This window comes from Eucyclogobius newberryi, unplaced genomic scaffold, assembly GCF_026437365.1.
Source record: "Eucyclogobius newberryi isolate DKJ021-1_F unplaced genomic scaffold, fEucNew1.0.hap1 SCAF_18, whole genome shotgun sequence".
Taxonomy (NCBI): Eukaryota; Metazoa; Chordata; class Actinopteri; order Gobiiformes; family Gobiidae; genus Eucyclogobius; species Eucyclogobius newberryi.
This window is the reverse complement of record NW_027315812.1, coordinates 32,644,168-32,659,174: the sequence shown is the minus strand read 5'-3', so window position 1 is coordinate 32,659,174 and position 15,007 is coordinate 32,644,168. Positions and strand designations below refer to the sequence as shown.

The following is a 15,007-nucleotide window of genomic DNA, read 5'->3' as shown; positions in this document are numbered from 1 at the left end:
TATATTGGTGAGAAAACTGACAAATGTAAAATAGTTTTGCCTGTAATGTCTCGCCTTTACTAAATAATCTTAGTGTCCAGAAAAGGAAAAACTTGAATAGATCACTTGAAATACTCTGTTCAACTGTGAGTTGAGGGCCCCGTATAATGTTGATATCACAATAGTCAAACCGTTTGAATCACATGAAACCATAGACTGCATATTAAACTATAGGGTTCAACTTGATTGTGATAAATCCTGTCACTGCCGTTGAATCCGAGGTATATTTAGAGCTCAAAACACTTCACTTCCAGCATTAACAATCGAGGAATACGAGTCCTGTGTATTTCAGAACATGTTTGTATATTTTTCGCAGTATATTTCAGCCCTATTAAGCCGTAATATTCAGTCTGTGGTCTGTAAATACTGATGATGAAGGAAGCTGCTTTCTGGCCCCGGTGACGGCGGCAGAATCCAGCTTCCCTCAAACCGACACGTGTGCAAGTAAAGCAACACCACACTGTACCTGCAAAAATAAACATCTTTATAAAGTATTGTATTTACACGTTATTGTTCTCGTAAAAAAAGCTAAATATATCATCTACACATTTGTAATAAAGATTTAAAAACATAATGAAGGAACATACAGGCGTTACCAAAAGTGCTATGATTACAACAACCGACAATCGACACAAGAGAAACCTTCACGAGAAAATACTTCCATCGTTTTCTGCGGAGCAAACTGAGTGGGAGGAGCAAACTGAGTGGGAGGAGCAAACTGAGTGGGAGGAGCAAACTGAGTGGGAGGAGCAAACTGAGTGGGAGGAGCAAACTGAGTGGGAGGAGCTTGTGGAACGAGGCAGAAATACATTCTTAGCTTTGTGGAGCTAAAATGACGTGGTTGAAATGGGAGCAAAGAGCCGCGGCCGACTGTGGCTAACGTCTTCTCCCTTGTGTCAGGGGCCAAAGACAATGGGGCCTCGGTAAAGGGTTAAGAAAGTGTAAGGGAATTTTTTACTCTCATTTTCAGTGTGAGCAGAATAAGAACGATGCAGCAGCTTCTAGACTGTGATCAACCAGGGGCCTAAGACTGAACCAGGGGCCTAAGACTGAACCAGGGGCCTAAGACTGAACTATGGGCCTAAAGGGCCGTACAGACCGCGGCGGCCGAATCGCGCCCGACGCTGAAGTTGAGCACGTGTACATTTGAAAGACAATGTACGCGCTCAAAGCGTCGAGAGCGTACGAAAACAAATTAATCGCGCTGCAAAAACGAAGAAATCGCACCGCGGGAAACGCAGGACGCGCTCGACGCCCGTTTACATGTAACACTAGACGCTTCGGCCGCCGCGGTCTGTAACCCCCTTAAGACTGAAGTGAGGGTCCACATGTGAGGGGTCCACATGTGAGGGGTCCACATGTGAGGGGTCCACATGTGAGGGTCCACATGTGAGGGTCCACATGTGAGGGGTCCACATGTGGGGGGTCCACATGTGAGGGTCCACATGTGAGGGTCCACATGTGAGGGGTCCACATGTGGACCCCTCACATGTGAGGGTCCACATGTGAGGGTCCACATGTGAGGGGTCCACATGTGGACCCCTCACATGTGAGGGTCCACATGTGAGGGTCCACATGTGGACCCCTCACATGTGGACCCCTCACATGTGAGGGGTCCACATGTGGACCCTCACATGTGGACCCTCACATGTGAGGGTCCACATGTGAGGGGTCCACATGTGGACCCCTCACATGTGGACCCTCACATGTGGACCCTCACATGTGGACCCCTCACATGTGGACCCTCACATGTGGACCCTCACATGTGAGGGTCCACATGTGAGGGTCCACATGTGAGGGGTCCACATGTGGACCCCTCACATGTGAGGGTCCACATGTGAGGGTCCACATGTGAGGGGTCCACATGTGGACCCCTCACATGTGAGGGTCCACATGTGGACCCCTCACATGTGGACCCTCACATGTGGACCCCTCACATGTGGACCCTCACATGTGAGGGTCCACATGTGAGGGGTCCACATGTGGACCCCTCACATGTGAGGGTCCACATGTGAGGGTCCACATGTGAGGGGTCCACATGTGAGGGGTCCACATGTGAGGGGTCCACATGTGAGGGTCCACATGTGAGGGGTCCACATGTGAGGGGTCCACATGTGAGGGTCCACATGTGAGGGTCCACATGTGAGGGGTCCACATGTGGGGGGTCCACATGTGAGGGTCCACATGTGAGGGGTCCACATGTGAGGGTCCACATGTGAGGGTCCACATGTGAGGGGTCCACATGTGGGGGGTCCACATGTGAGGGTCCACATGTGAGGGTCCACATGTGAGGGGTCCACATGTGGACCCCTCACATGTGAGGGTCCACATGTGAGGGTCCACATGTGAGGGGTCCACATGTGGACCCCTCACATGTGAGGGTCCACATGTGAGGGTCCACATGTGGACCCCTCACATGTGGACCCCTCACATGTGAGGGGTCCACATGTGGACCCTCACATGTGGACCCTCACATGTGAGGGTCCACATGTGAGGGGTCCACATGTGGACCCCTCACATGTGGACCCTCACATGTGGACCCTCACATGTGGACCCCTCACATGTGGACCCTCACATGTGGACCCTCACATGTGAGGGTCCACATGTGAGGGTCCACATGTGAGGGGTCCACATGTGGACCCCTCACATGTGAGGGTCCACATGTGAGGGTCCACATGTGAGGGGTCCACATGTGGACCCCTCACATGTGAGGGTCCACATGTGGACCCCTCACATGTGGACCCTCACATGTGGACCCCTCACATGTGGACCCTCACATGTGAGGGTCCACATGTGAGGGGTCCACATGTGGACCCCTCACATGTGAGGGTCCACATGTGAGGGTCCACATGTGGACCCCTCACATGTGGACCCCTCACATGTGGACCCTCACATGTGAGGGTCCACATGTGAGGGTCCACATGTGAGGGTCCACATGTGAGGGGTCCACATGTGTGTAATGTTTCTGTGGCTCACATACTCTGGAATAAAACACAAAAGCCCCTGGTAAACTGCACGTGACATCCACTACACCATCCTATGGGTCAGGGTTAGGGTCCTAGGACACCAGAAGGAAACGGCAGCCATCGCTCGTATGCTTGCTATGTCACTTTTCTGAACAGAGTCATATCATCTCCATGGAGACCAGCAGTTGGCACCAGAGAAGTGAATTAGAAAAGTGTTTTCCACCCGTTTTGAGTCACGGACACTTATTGGGTGGAAAATTGACCTTTTACTTTCTAAATATGTGTCACATGATGTGGATAATAATGTCCGTGACACTGTCCGCTTCTTTACATTTGGCCGTAGTGATAATTTTGCTTTCTTTCTGGTGTGGAAGTTTGCTCAAGGCACAGCTGGTAATACAAGGCACACTGAAAACCACTGGTCAACCCGGCCAACATTTGCATATATAAGTATATATAAGTATTAGGAGTGATTTGCTCATATTATTTCCGGGGGAAAGCGGCAGAGCTTATTGGCCATGGACTGGATTCTGATAAATGAGGCGGTGTTATGAGTGTCACGCCATTATTATCAGTTTGACCACGTTTCATGGTAAATCGTGCTCATTTGGGTGGGAATGGAACCAACTGCCCTGTGGTTTACCCACTGCACCACTTCAACTGGGAATGACTTTGTTTAGAGAGGTTCAGTATGATCTGTTTCATGATCGAGGCGGTGCTCAGCTTTGCCTCTAAAATATAAGTTTTTCTTCTGGCTTGAGTTTGAATGGGTTTAAGCTTGTGTACCTAAGGTGAGTGGGACATGGTCCACATACGAGGTCAGAGTGTGTCCTCACATACGGACAGGAGCAGCTACTGCACTTGGAGACACTTGGGCCCCGCGCAGCCTGTGTCAGCGCAGAAAGAGCACATAAGAGATATATATAATATATATATGTTAAACTGTTAATGCTCCAAACAAACACCACAAGAACATTACTGGTGATGACACCGAGTCTAAAGTGCTATATAAAACATGGACTGAACAAAGCGGATGCACGTCCTGGCGCCAGAGGGTAGAGAGAGGGCTCCTGTCCTCCAGCCGCTCACATGACCACACAGGGCCCTCACGCCACTGATGGGGCCAGATCCTGAGACACAAGAGCCAGAGAAAGTGCCCTAGCGCCCTCTGCAGTAGATCAAAGGTACTTACACTGAGTATTTTATTGATTCTTTATGACTTTAGTGACTTGCTCCTGTAGCTTCAGTTGGGGCAGGAGCGTTTTTCTTGACTCAACTTTAACAGATCTTTGCAAGCAAATGACCACTTTACGTCTGGGCTGCTTATTTTGTCTTATAAATGGTTTTGTATAAAGTACTCTGAGGTGCGCTGGAGCCTAGAGAATGACAGGAGCCCCCCCTCCACAGTGTGAGCACCTCTGACTGAGCCGTGTGGCCCACTCCGGCCCGCTCCGGCCCGCTCCGGCCCGCTCCGGTCACTGGAAGGCCTGGTGGAAGCGGGGCAGGGTGGGGGGGCTGCTCAGGCTGGACATGTACTGGGGTGTGAGGCCCTGCAGGGAGATGTCTGCAGACTCTGGGTCTGGGACATTCTCCAGAGACAGGGGCCCCTCACTGGGCTGGTAGCTCCTGGAGGCCTCACCACTGCTGCTTGTCTGAGCGCTGTACCCCGGCCCGTTCAGGGGCAGGAAGTTGAAGAGTTGGGAGAAATCCATTAGCGAAGACGCTAACGACTCACCTGCCATGGCCACTGTAGGTGCAGACATTTTGGGCTCTTGGTCGTGGTGGTCCAGCCCCAGTTTGGAGGAGGGGGCCAGTGGAGGCTCTGAGGCCGAGGAGGAGGAGGGTAAGTCCATCAGGTAGGTGTCCAAGTCTCCCTTTAGGGCATGCTCCTGCGAGGAGCTGCTGAATGAGGTAAAACCCAGAGGGTACTTGAGAGAGAAAGGCTGTGTGGTGAGAGAGTAGGACTCAGAGTCCAGGCTGTGCCCGGGGAATGCGCTGTGAGTCGGGGGCCGCACGCTGACGCCCGCCGGCTCGTACTCTCCGGGCTCCTGCAGGTCGGCTGGCTCGCTCTTGACCCGCAGCAGCTCGCGGCCGTGACTTTTCTTGACGTGCCTGGTCAGATGGTCCTTGCGGCCGAAGCGCTGGGCGCAGTACTGACACAGGAAGTCCTTGCGGCCCGTGTGCACCACCATGTGGCGGCGCACGTCCTTGCGTGTGTAGAAGCGGCGCTCGCAGTGCTCACAGCGGTGCTTCTTCTCCTTGGTGCCAGAGGAGGACTTGCCTGCGTGGCTCTTGAGGTGCTCCAGGAGCAGGCTGGTGGAGGGCAGGCTCTGCAGACACACTTGGCAGGTCAGGTCTCCGCTGTGGGCGGCGTGCAGGGCCAGGTGGCGCTTGAAGCCCAGTTTGGTGTTGTAGCTCTTGCCGCACTGCTGGCAGCAGAAGGCCTCCTTGTTGGGGTCGTGGGTGTGTAGGTGGTTCTTCAGGTGGTCTTTGCGATGGAACATTTTCTCACAGTACGAACACTTGTGGTTTTTCTCGGGAGAGTGCGTCGCCATATGCCTTGAGACACAGACAGTCAGTCAACACTCATAATTCATTTACAATCATGTTAGAACACATTGTGGATTATATCTAGTCTGTGAGGGCAGTCTTAGGCCTCATGGATGAACCACATTCACCTCGTGTTCTCTTTATGAACCTCATTTACATTTGAACTTGTAGAAAAGATGTATTTGCTGAAACACAGAGGCTCTCAGACAAGTGAGGGTGGAAGTCAGGTGACTCTTCTGTCACTGTTTGACAGCAGGACTGTGTAACAGGGGCCCATGTGGAGGGCCCATGTGGGTGGGACACACTGAGGCCCTCGAGCAGTCGCCTGTAGAAAGTCCGTAAGACTAAAGCAGGTTCTATTCAACTTCACTTTCCTGAGGGCCAGATCTTTCAGAGAGTTAAGGCCTCTGGGCCTTTAGTGAGAAAGAACTGACATTCTTTACCAACATTGCTTTGAACCAGGTCTGAACCAGGACTAACCAGGTCTGAACCAGGTCTGAACCAGGTCTGAACCAGGTCTGAACCAGGTCTGAACCAGGTCTGAACCAGGACTAACCAGGTCTGAACCAGGTCTGAACCAGGTCTGAACCAGGTCTGAACCAGGCCTAACCAGGTCTGAACCAGGTCTGAACCAGGACTAACCAGGTCTGAACCAGGTCTGAACCAGGTCTGAACCAGGTCTGAACCAGGCCTAACCAGGTCTGAACCAGGTCTGAACCAGGTCTGAACCAGGTCTGAACCAGGCCTAACCAGGTCTGAACCAGGTCTGAACCAGGTCTGAACCAGGTCTGAACCAGGCCTAACCAGGTCTGAACCAGGTCTGAACCAGGACTAACCAGGTCTGAACCAGGACTAACCAGGTCTGAACCAGGTCTGAACCAGGACTAACCAGGTCTGAACCAGGACTAACCAGGTCTGAACCAGGACTAACCAGGTCTGAACCAGGTCTGAACCAGGTCTGAACCAGGTCTGAACCAGGCCTAACCAGGTCTGAACCAGGTCTGAACCAGGACTAACCAGGTCTGAACCAGGTCTGAACCAGGTCTGAACCAGGTCTGAACCAGGACTAACCAGGTCTGAACCAGGTCTGAACCAGGTCTGAACCAGGTCTGAACCAGGTCTGAACCAGGTCTGAACCAGGACTAACCAGGTCTGAACCAGGTCTGAACCAGGTCTGAACCAGGTCTGAACCAGGCCTAACCAGGTCTGAACCAGGTCTGAACCAGGCCTAACCAGGTCTGAACCAGGTCTGAACCAGGTCTGAACCAGGTCTGAACCAGGTCTGAACCAGGCCTAACCAGGTCTGAACCAGGTCTGAACCAGGTCTGAACCAGGTCTGAACCAGGCCTAACCAGGTCTGAACCAGGTCTGAACCAGGACTAACCAGGTCTGAACCAGGACTAACCAGGTCTGAACCAGGTCTGAACCAGGACTAACCAGGTCTGAACCAGGACTAACCAGGTCTGAACCAGGACTAACCAGGTCTGAACCAGGTCTGAACCAGGTCTGAACCAGGTCTGAACCAGGCCTAACCAGGTCTGAACCAGGTCTGAACCAGGACTAACCAGGTCTGAACCAGGTCTGAACCAGGACTAACCAGGTCTGAACCAGGACTAACCAGGTCTGAACCAGGACTAACCAGGTCTGAACCAGGTCTGAACCAGGACTAACCAGGTCTGAACCAGGACTAACCAGGTCTGAACCAGGTCTGAACCAGGACTAACCAGGTCTGAACCAGGACTAACCAGGTCTGAACCAGGTCTGAACCAGGACTAACCCAGACCAAAACAGCTCTAGAGAAGAATGAAACAAGGACTAAACCAAGAACAAACCGGGTCTAAACTACTGCTAACCCAGGATTAAAGATATATATATATATATATATATATATATATATATATAGAGATATATATATTTGGTTTTGGTTATATGAGTGTAATAATAATATAAAGCAGCAGAACGTTGTTTGTATGATTGACACACTGAGAGCCTGGCATATGTGCTGCTGGTTACACCACTCGGGGCAATTCTCCAGGAGAATATTTTCAGGACAAATTATGTGATGCCAAAAATCTGGTTAAGAATAAAGTGTAGGCGCTTCATGCATGAGGCCAGGTCCTGCTGTCAGAGGGAGCTGATGCTAGTAGAAGCATAGCATGTGTTAGCGGTGCAGTGAGTGTACCGGTGCAGCGAGTGTCCCGGTGCAGCGAGTGTACCGGTGCAGTGAGTGTACGGTGCAGTGAGTGTCCCGGTGCAGCGAGTGTCCCGGTGCAGTGAGTGTCGGTGCAGTGAGTGTCCCGGTGCAGTGAGTGTCGGTGCAGTGAGTGTCGGTGCAGTGAGTGTTCCGGTGCAGTGAGTGTCCCGGTGCAGTGAGTGTACCGGTGCAGCGAGTGTCCCGGTGCAGCGAGTGTCCCGGTGCAGTGAGTGTCGGTGCAGTGAGTGTCGGTGCAGTGAGTGTCGGTGCAGCGAGTGTTGGTGCAGTGAGTGTACCGGTGCAGCGAGTGTACCGGTGCAGCGAGTGTCGGTGCAGTGAGTGTCCCGGTGCAGCGAGTGTCCCGGTGCAGCAAGTGTCCCGGTGCAGCGAGTGTCCCGGTGCAGTGAGTGTCGGTGCAGTGAGTGTCGGTGCAGTGAGTGTTCCGGTGCAGTGAGTGTCCCGGTGCAGTGAGTGTACCGGTGCAGTGAGTGTCCCGGTGCAGTGAGTGTACCGGTGCAGCGAGTGTCCCGGTGCAGCAGGTGTCCCGGTGCAGCGAGTGTACCGGTGCAGTGAGTGTCCCGGTGGAGTGAGTGTCGGTGCAGTGAGTGTCCCGGTGCAGTGAGTGTCGGTGCAGTGAGTGTCCCGGTGCAGAGAGGGTCCCGGTGCAGCGAGTGTCCCGGTGCAGCGAGTGTCCCGGTGCAGCGAGTGTCCCGGTGCAGTGAGTGTCGGTGCAATGAGTGTACCGGTGCAGCGAGTGTCCCGGTGCAGCGAGTGTCCCGGTGCAGTGAGTGTCGGTGCAGTGAGTGTCGGTGCAGTGAGTGTCCCGGTGCAGTGAGTGTCCCGGTGCAGTGAGTGTACCGGTGCAGTGAGTGTCCCGGTGCAGTGAGTGTCCCGGTGCAGTGAGTGTACCGGTGCAGTGAGTGTGTCGGTGCAGTGAGTGTCCCGGTGCAGTGAGTGTCCCGGTGCAGTGAGTGTCGGTGCAGTGAGTGTACCGGTGCAGCGAGTGTACCGGTGCAGCGAGTGTCGGTGCAGTGAGTGTCCCAGTGCAGCGAGTGTCCCGGTGCAGCGAGTGTCCCGGTGCAGCGAGTGTCCCGGTGCAGCGAGTGTCAGTGCAGTGAGTGTCGGTGCAGTGAGTGTGTCGGTGCAGTGAGTGTCCCGGTGCAGTGAGTGTCCCGGTGCAGTGAGTGTACCGGTGCAGTGAGTGTCCCGGTGCAGTGAGTGTATCGGTGCAGTGAGTGTCCCGGTGCAGTGAGTGTACCGGTGCAGTGAGTGTCCCGGTGCATTGAGTGTCCCGGTGCAGTGAGTGTCCCGGTGCAGTGAGTGTACCGGTGCAGTGAGTGTCCCGGTGCAGTGAGTGTATCGGTGCAGTGAGTGTCCCGGTGCAGTGAGTGTACCGGTGCAGTGAGTGTCCCGGTGCATTGAGTGTCCCGGTGCAGTGAGTGTCCCGGTGCAGTGAGTGTCGCGGTGCAGTGAGTGTCCCGGTGCAGTGAGTGTCGGTGCATTGAGTGTCCCGGTGCAGTGAGTGTCCCGGTGCAGTGAGTGTCCCGGTGCAGCGAGTGTCCCGGTGCAGTGAGTGTCGGTGCAGTGAGTGTCGGTGCAGCGAGTGTCGGTGCAGCGAGTGTCGGTGCAGCGAGTGTCGGTGCAGTGAGTGTCCCGGTGCAGTGAGTGTCGGTGCAGTGAGTGTCCCGGTGCAGTGAGTGTCGGTGCAGTGAGTGTCCCGGTGCAGCGAGTGTACCGGTGCAGTGAGTGTCCCGGTGCAGTGAGTGTCCCGGTGCAGTGAGTGTCCCGGTGCAGTGAGTGTCCCGGTGCAGTGAGTGTACCGGTGCAGTGAGTGTCCCGGTGCAGTGAGTGTCCCGGTGCAGTGAGTGTCCCGGTGCAGTGAGTGTATCGGTGCAGTGAGTGTCCCGGTGCAGTGAGTGTACCGGTGCAGTGAGTGTCCCGGTGCATTGAGTGTCCCGGTGCAGTGAGTGTCCCGGTGCAGTGAGTGTACCGGTGCAGTGAGTGTACCGGTGCAGTGAGTGTACCGGTGCAGTGAGTGTCCCGGTGCAGTGAGTGTCGGTGCAGTGAGTGTCCCGGTGCAGTGAGTGTCCCGGTGCAGTGAGTGTCCCGGTGCAGTGAGTGTCGGTGCATTGAGTGTCCCGGTGCAGTGAGTGTCCCGGTGCAGTGAGTGTCGGTGCAGTGAGTGTCCCGGTCAGTACCGGAGCAGCTTGTACTTGGACACAAAGGCCTTGGAGCAGTCGGGCTGTGAACAGCTGAATGGTCTCTCTCCGCTGTGTGAGTACGAGTGCACCTTCAGCTTCTCCACACTGTTGAAGGCCTTCTGGCACTGCTGGCAGCAGAAGTTCTTCTTGGGTTTGCCCTCAGCTCTCCTGCGCCTCCCGCTGGACACCTCCAGCACCTGCTCGCCAGAAGCCCGGGGTCCGGTCGCCATGGTTTCTACAAGTGTGGTGGGCGGAGCAATCTGTCCAGTGTGATCAGGTCAGACGGGTCCGAGCCCACAGGCCTGCAACACAGAGAGGCTGAGTGAATCCAGAGAACACAAGCCTACTGCATGTTCTACCAGGAGGCCTACGCCCTGAGTCACCAGCAGGAGGCATACGCCCTGAGTCACCAGCAGGAGGCGTACGCCCTGAGTCACCAGCAGGAGGCGTACGCCCTGAGTCACCAGCAGGAGGCGTACGCCCTGAGTCACCAGCAGGAGGCGTACGCCCTGAGTCACCAGCAGGAGGCGTACGCCCTGAGTCACCAGCAGGAGGCGTACGCCCTGAGTCACCAGCAGGAGGCGTACGCCCTGAGTCACCAGCAGGAGGCGTACGCCCTGAGTCACCAGCAGGAGGAGGCCTACGCCCTGAGTCACCAGGAGGAGGCCTACGCCCTGAGTCACCAGCAGGAGGAGGCCTACGCCCTGAGTCACCAGCAGGAGGAAGCCTACGCCCTAAGTCACCAACAGGAGGCCTACGCCCTGAGTCACCAGCAGGAGGAGGCCTACGCCCTGAGTCACCAGCAGGAGGCCTCGTCCTGAGTCACCAGGAGGAGGCCTACACCCTGAGTCACCAGCAGGAGGAGGCCTACGCCCTGAGTCACCAACAGGAGGCCTACTCCCTGAGTCACCAGCAGGAGGAGGCCTACGCCCTGAGTCACCAACAGGAGGCCTACGCCCTGAGTCACCAGCAGGAGGAGGCCTACGCCCTGAGTCACCAGGAGGAGGCCTACGCCCTGAGTCACCAGCAGGAGGAGGCCTACGCCCTGAGTCACCAGCAGGAGGAAGCCTACGCCCTAAGTCACCAACAGGAGGCCTACGCCCTGAGTCACCAGCAGGAGGAGGCCTACGCCCTGAGTCACCAGCAGGAGGCCTCGTCCTGAGTCACCAGGAGGAGGCCTACACCCTGAGTCACCAGCAGGAGGAGGCCTACACCCTGAGTCACCAGCAGGAGGCCTCGTCCTGAGTCACCAGCAGGAGGAGGCCTACGCCCTGAGTCACCAGCAGGAGGAGGAGGCCTACGCCCTGAGTCACCAGCAGGAGGAGGAGGCCTACACCCTGAGTCACCAGCAGGAGGAGGCCTACGCCCTGAGTCACCAGCAGGAGGCTCAGATCAGAATCAATAAATCAGTTTCAAGTGTAAAATGGCACAGACAAGAAACAGGAGGTAGGCCTATGAAAACATGTGACATTAATGTCATGTGTGTGTGACATTAATGTCATGTGTGTGTGACATTAATGTCATGTGTGTGTAACATTAATGTCATGTGTGTAACATTAATGTCATGTGTGTGTGACATTAATGTCATGTGTGTGTAACATTAATGTCATGTGTGTGTGACATTAATGTCATGTGTGTGTAACATTAATGTCATGTGTGTGTAACATTAATGTCATGTGTGTGTAACATTAATGTCATGTGTGTGTGACATTAATGTCATGTGTGTGTAACATTAATGTCATGTGTGTGTAACATTAATGTCATGTGTGTAGCATTAATGTCATGTGTGTGTGACATTAATATGATGTGTGTGTAACATTAATGTCATGTGTGTGTAACATTAATATGATGTGTGTGTAACATTAATGTCATGTGTGTGTAACATTAATGTCATGTGTGTGTAACATTAATATGATGTGTGTGTAACATTAATGTCATGTGTGTGTAACATTAATTTCATGTGTGTAACATTATGTGTGTGTGACATTAATGTCATGTGTGTGTGACATTAATGTCATGTGTGTAACATTAATGTCATGTGTGTGTGACATTAATGTCATGTGTGTGTGACATTAATGTCATGTGTGTAACATTAATGTCATGTGTGTGTGACATTAATGTCATGTGTGTAACATTAATGTCATGTGTGTGTGACATTAATGTCATGTGTGTAACATTAATGTCATGTGTGTGTGACATTAATGTCATGTGTGTGTAACATTAATGTCATGTGTGTGTGACATTAATGTCATGTGTGTGTAACATTAATGTCATGTGTGTGACATTAATGTCATGTGTGTAACATTAATGTCATGTGTGTGTAACATTAATGTCATGTGTGTGTAACATTAATATCATGTGTGTAACATTAATGTCATGTGTGTAACATTAATGTCATGTGTGTGTAACATTAATGTCATGTGTGTGTAACATTAATGTCATGTGTGTGTAACATTAATGTCATGTGTGTGTGACATTAATGTCATGTGTGTAGCATTAATGTCATGTGTGTGTAACATTAATGTCATGTGTGTGTAACATTAATGCCATGTGTGTGTAACATTAATGTCATGTGTGTAACATGATGTGTGTGTAACATGTGTTATCAGAACACTGCTTCAGTGGTGACTCTGGTCCAGTTACAGTGTGAGTGACCTGCAGGAGGCTCTGAGGCTCTGAAGCTCTGAAGCACAACTTTGAAGGTGAAGTGAATATTTGATCGAAAGAGAAATATTTGGTGAAACTGCTCTGAACTTTCTCACAGCCACAGCAGAGTGGTCAGAGGAGGGTCTGTATGATTGTGTGAGTGTGTGTGTGTGTGTGTGTGTGATTGTTTGAGTGTGTGTGTGTGTGTGTGTGTGTGAGTGTGTGTGTGAGTGTGTGTGAGTGTGTGTTTGAGTGTGTGTGAGTGTGAGTGTGTGTGTGTGTGAGTGTGTGTGTGTGTGTGTGAGTGTGTGTAAGTGATTGTGTGTGTGTGTGTGTGTGTGTGTGTGAGTGTGTGTGTGTGTGTGATTGTGTGTGTGTGATTGTTTGAGTGTGTGTGTGTGTGTGAGTGTGTGTAAGTGATTGTGTGTGTGTGTGTGTGTGTGTGAGTGTGTGTGTGTGTGTGATTGTGTGTGTGTGATTGTTTGAGTGTGTGTGTGTGTGTGTGTGTGTGTGTGTGTGTGAGTGTGTGTTTGAGTGTGTGTGAGTGTGAGTGTGTGTGTGTGTGTGAGTGTGTGTGTGTGAGTGTGTGTAAGTGATTGTGTGTGTGTGTGTGTGTGTGTGAGTGTGTGTGTGTGTGTGATTGTGTGTGTGTGTGTGTGTGTGTGTGTGTGTGTGTGTGTGTGTGTGAGTGTGTGTGTGTGTGAGTGAGTGTGTGTAAGTGATTGTGTGTGTGTGTGCACGTGCGAGTGTGCATGTGTGTGTGTGTGTGTGTGTGTGTGTGAGTGTGTGTGTGTGTGTGTGTGTGAGTGTCATGTGCGGGACTCTGGCTCCATGTGCGGTCCGGTTCAGACGCGGTTCCCCGGTGCGTTGAAGCGCCGCTGGAGCCGCAGTGTCGCGGATGTGGACACACTTTGCTCCGGTGCCGCGCCGCAGCCCGCGCGATGCCGTTGTTATTGCGCCCGTTTCCAAATCAACTTGTGTGGAACTTTCCCCCGCCGCCTCCGCTGCCTCCGCCGCGAGTGTCAGCGCTTGTCCCGCCGCCCCGGAGCCGCTTGTCCCCGCGGACAGTGCGGCGCTCGCCTCCGGTCACCGCTCTCAAACTCACTCCTGATTAACACTCTTTCCCCCGCTCACCCCTCTCTCCTAATTGAAACAACCCCGATATTTTAATTCAAATACAGCGTAACCGCTCACTTCATTTACGTCAAACTTACCCTGGATGCTTTAACATCGTTTTGGTCGAGTTTTTCTGGACTTTCAACTATTTTCCGAATTTTTAATAATTTTTTTCTCATATTTTTTGCGAGACGCGGCGGGCCTGAAAATTGTTTGCTTTCCCCTCTTTCGAGCAGCCATTGTGTGTGCGCTGCGGTGCAACCGAACTACACTGAGCCCCGCCCCCTGAGCTCACACGCGCCATCGGCCGGAGGGACGCGGCCGCTCATTGGCTGCGTGAGGACATGTTTGGACCCACTGCATTTAACATCCTCCACAATAAAGATGTGACTGAAGGTGATGATCACACATTGTGTGAGGGCCTCTGAGACGCCGGACCATGGATCTGACCCGGACCTTGTTCTGGTCCAGAGCAGAAGAGATTCTCAGATTTATGTTCTTCAGATTCACACTTCACTCTGTTCCTCGCGCGCTGCTCCTTCTGCATCGTGTGTTTAGCACAGGGACCTCACCGCTACTGGACACAATGCACACGGACGTCCAGGAGCCGTCCACAGAGCAGCAACTTTATTTACTTTTTGAACAGGACAGTTACAGCGTGAAAGGGGGAGAGAGAGGGGACAGACAGCAGGTAAATGTGAGGGCGGGACTTGAACCCACACACATGCACCGCACACATGCACCACACACATGCACCACACACACATGCACACACACACACATGCACCACACACACATGCACACACACACACATGCACCACACACACACACATGCACCACACACCACACACACACATGCACCACACACACACACATGCACCACACACCACACACACACATGCACCACACACACATGCACACACACACACATGCACCACACACACATGCACCACACACCACACACACACATGCACCACACACCACACACACACATGCACCACACACATGCACCACACACATGCACCACACACACATGCACCACACACACACACATGCACCGCACACATGCACCACACACACATGCACCACACACACACATGCACCACACACACATGCACACACACACACATGCACCACACACACATGCACCACACACATGCACCACACACACATGCACCGCACACACATGCACCACACACACATGCACCACACACATGCACCACACACACATGCACACACACACACATGCACCACACACACATGCACCACACACATGCACCACACACACATGCACC

The 15,007-nt window shown here is 53.0% G+C and overlaps 1 protein-coding gene across 1 annotated transcript; it reads right to left on the bottom strand.

Moving 5' to 3' along the window:
* Positions 1-4,357: 4,357 nt before the first annotated feature.
* plag1 (pleiomorphic adenoma gene 1) lies at positions 4,358-13,944 on the bottom strand. Its single transcript, XM_072450359.1, has 3 exons — positions 13,811-13,944; positions 9,948-10,252; positions 4,358-5,564 (listed from the first exon to the last, which is right to left on the bottom strand). Exons 2-3 carry the CDS (start codon positions 10,178-10,180, stop codon positions 4,481-4,483), a joined length of 1,317 nt encoding a protein of 438 aa, XP_072306460.1. The 5' UTR covers positions 10,181-10,252; positions 13,811-13,944; the 3' UTR covers positions 4,358-4,480.
* Between the last annotated feature and the right edge of the window lie 1,063 nt (positions 13,945-15,007).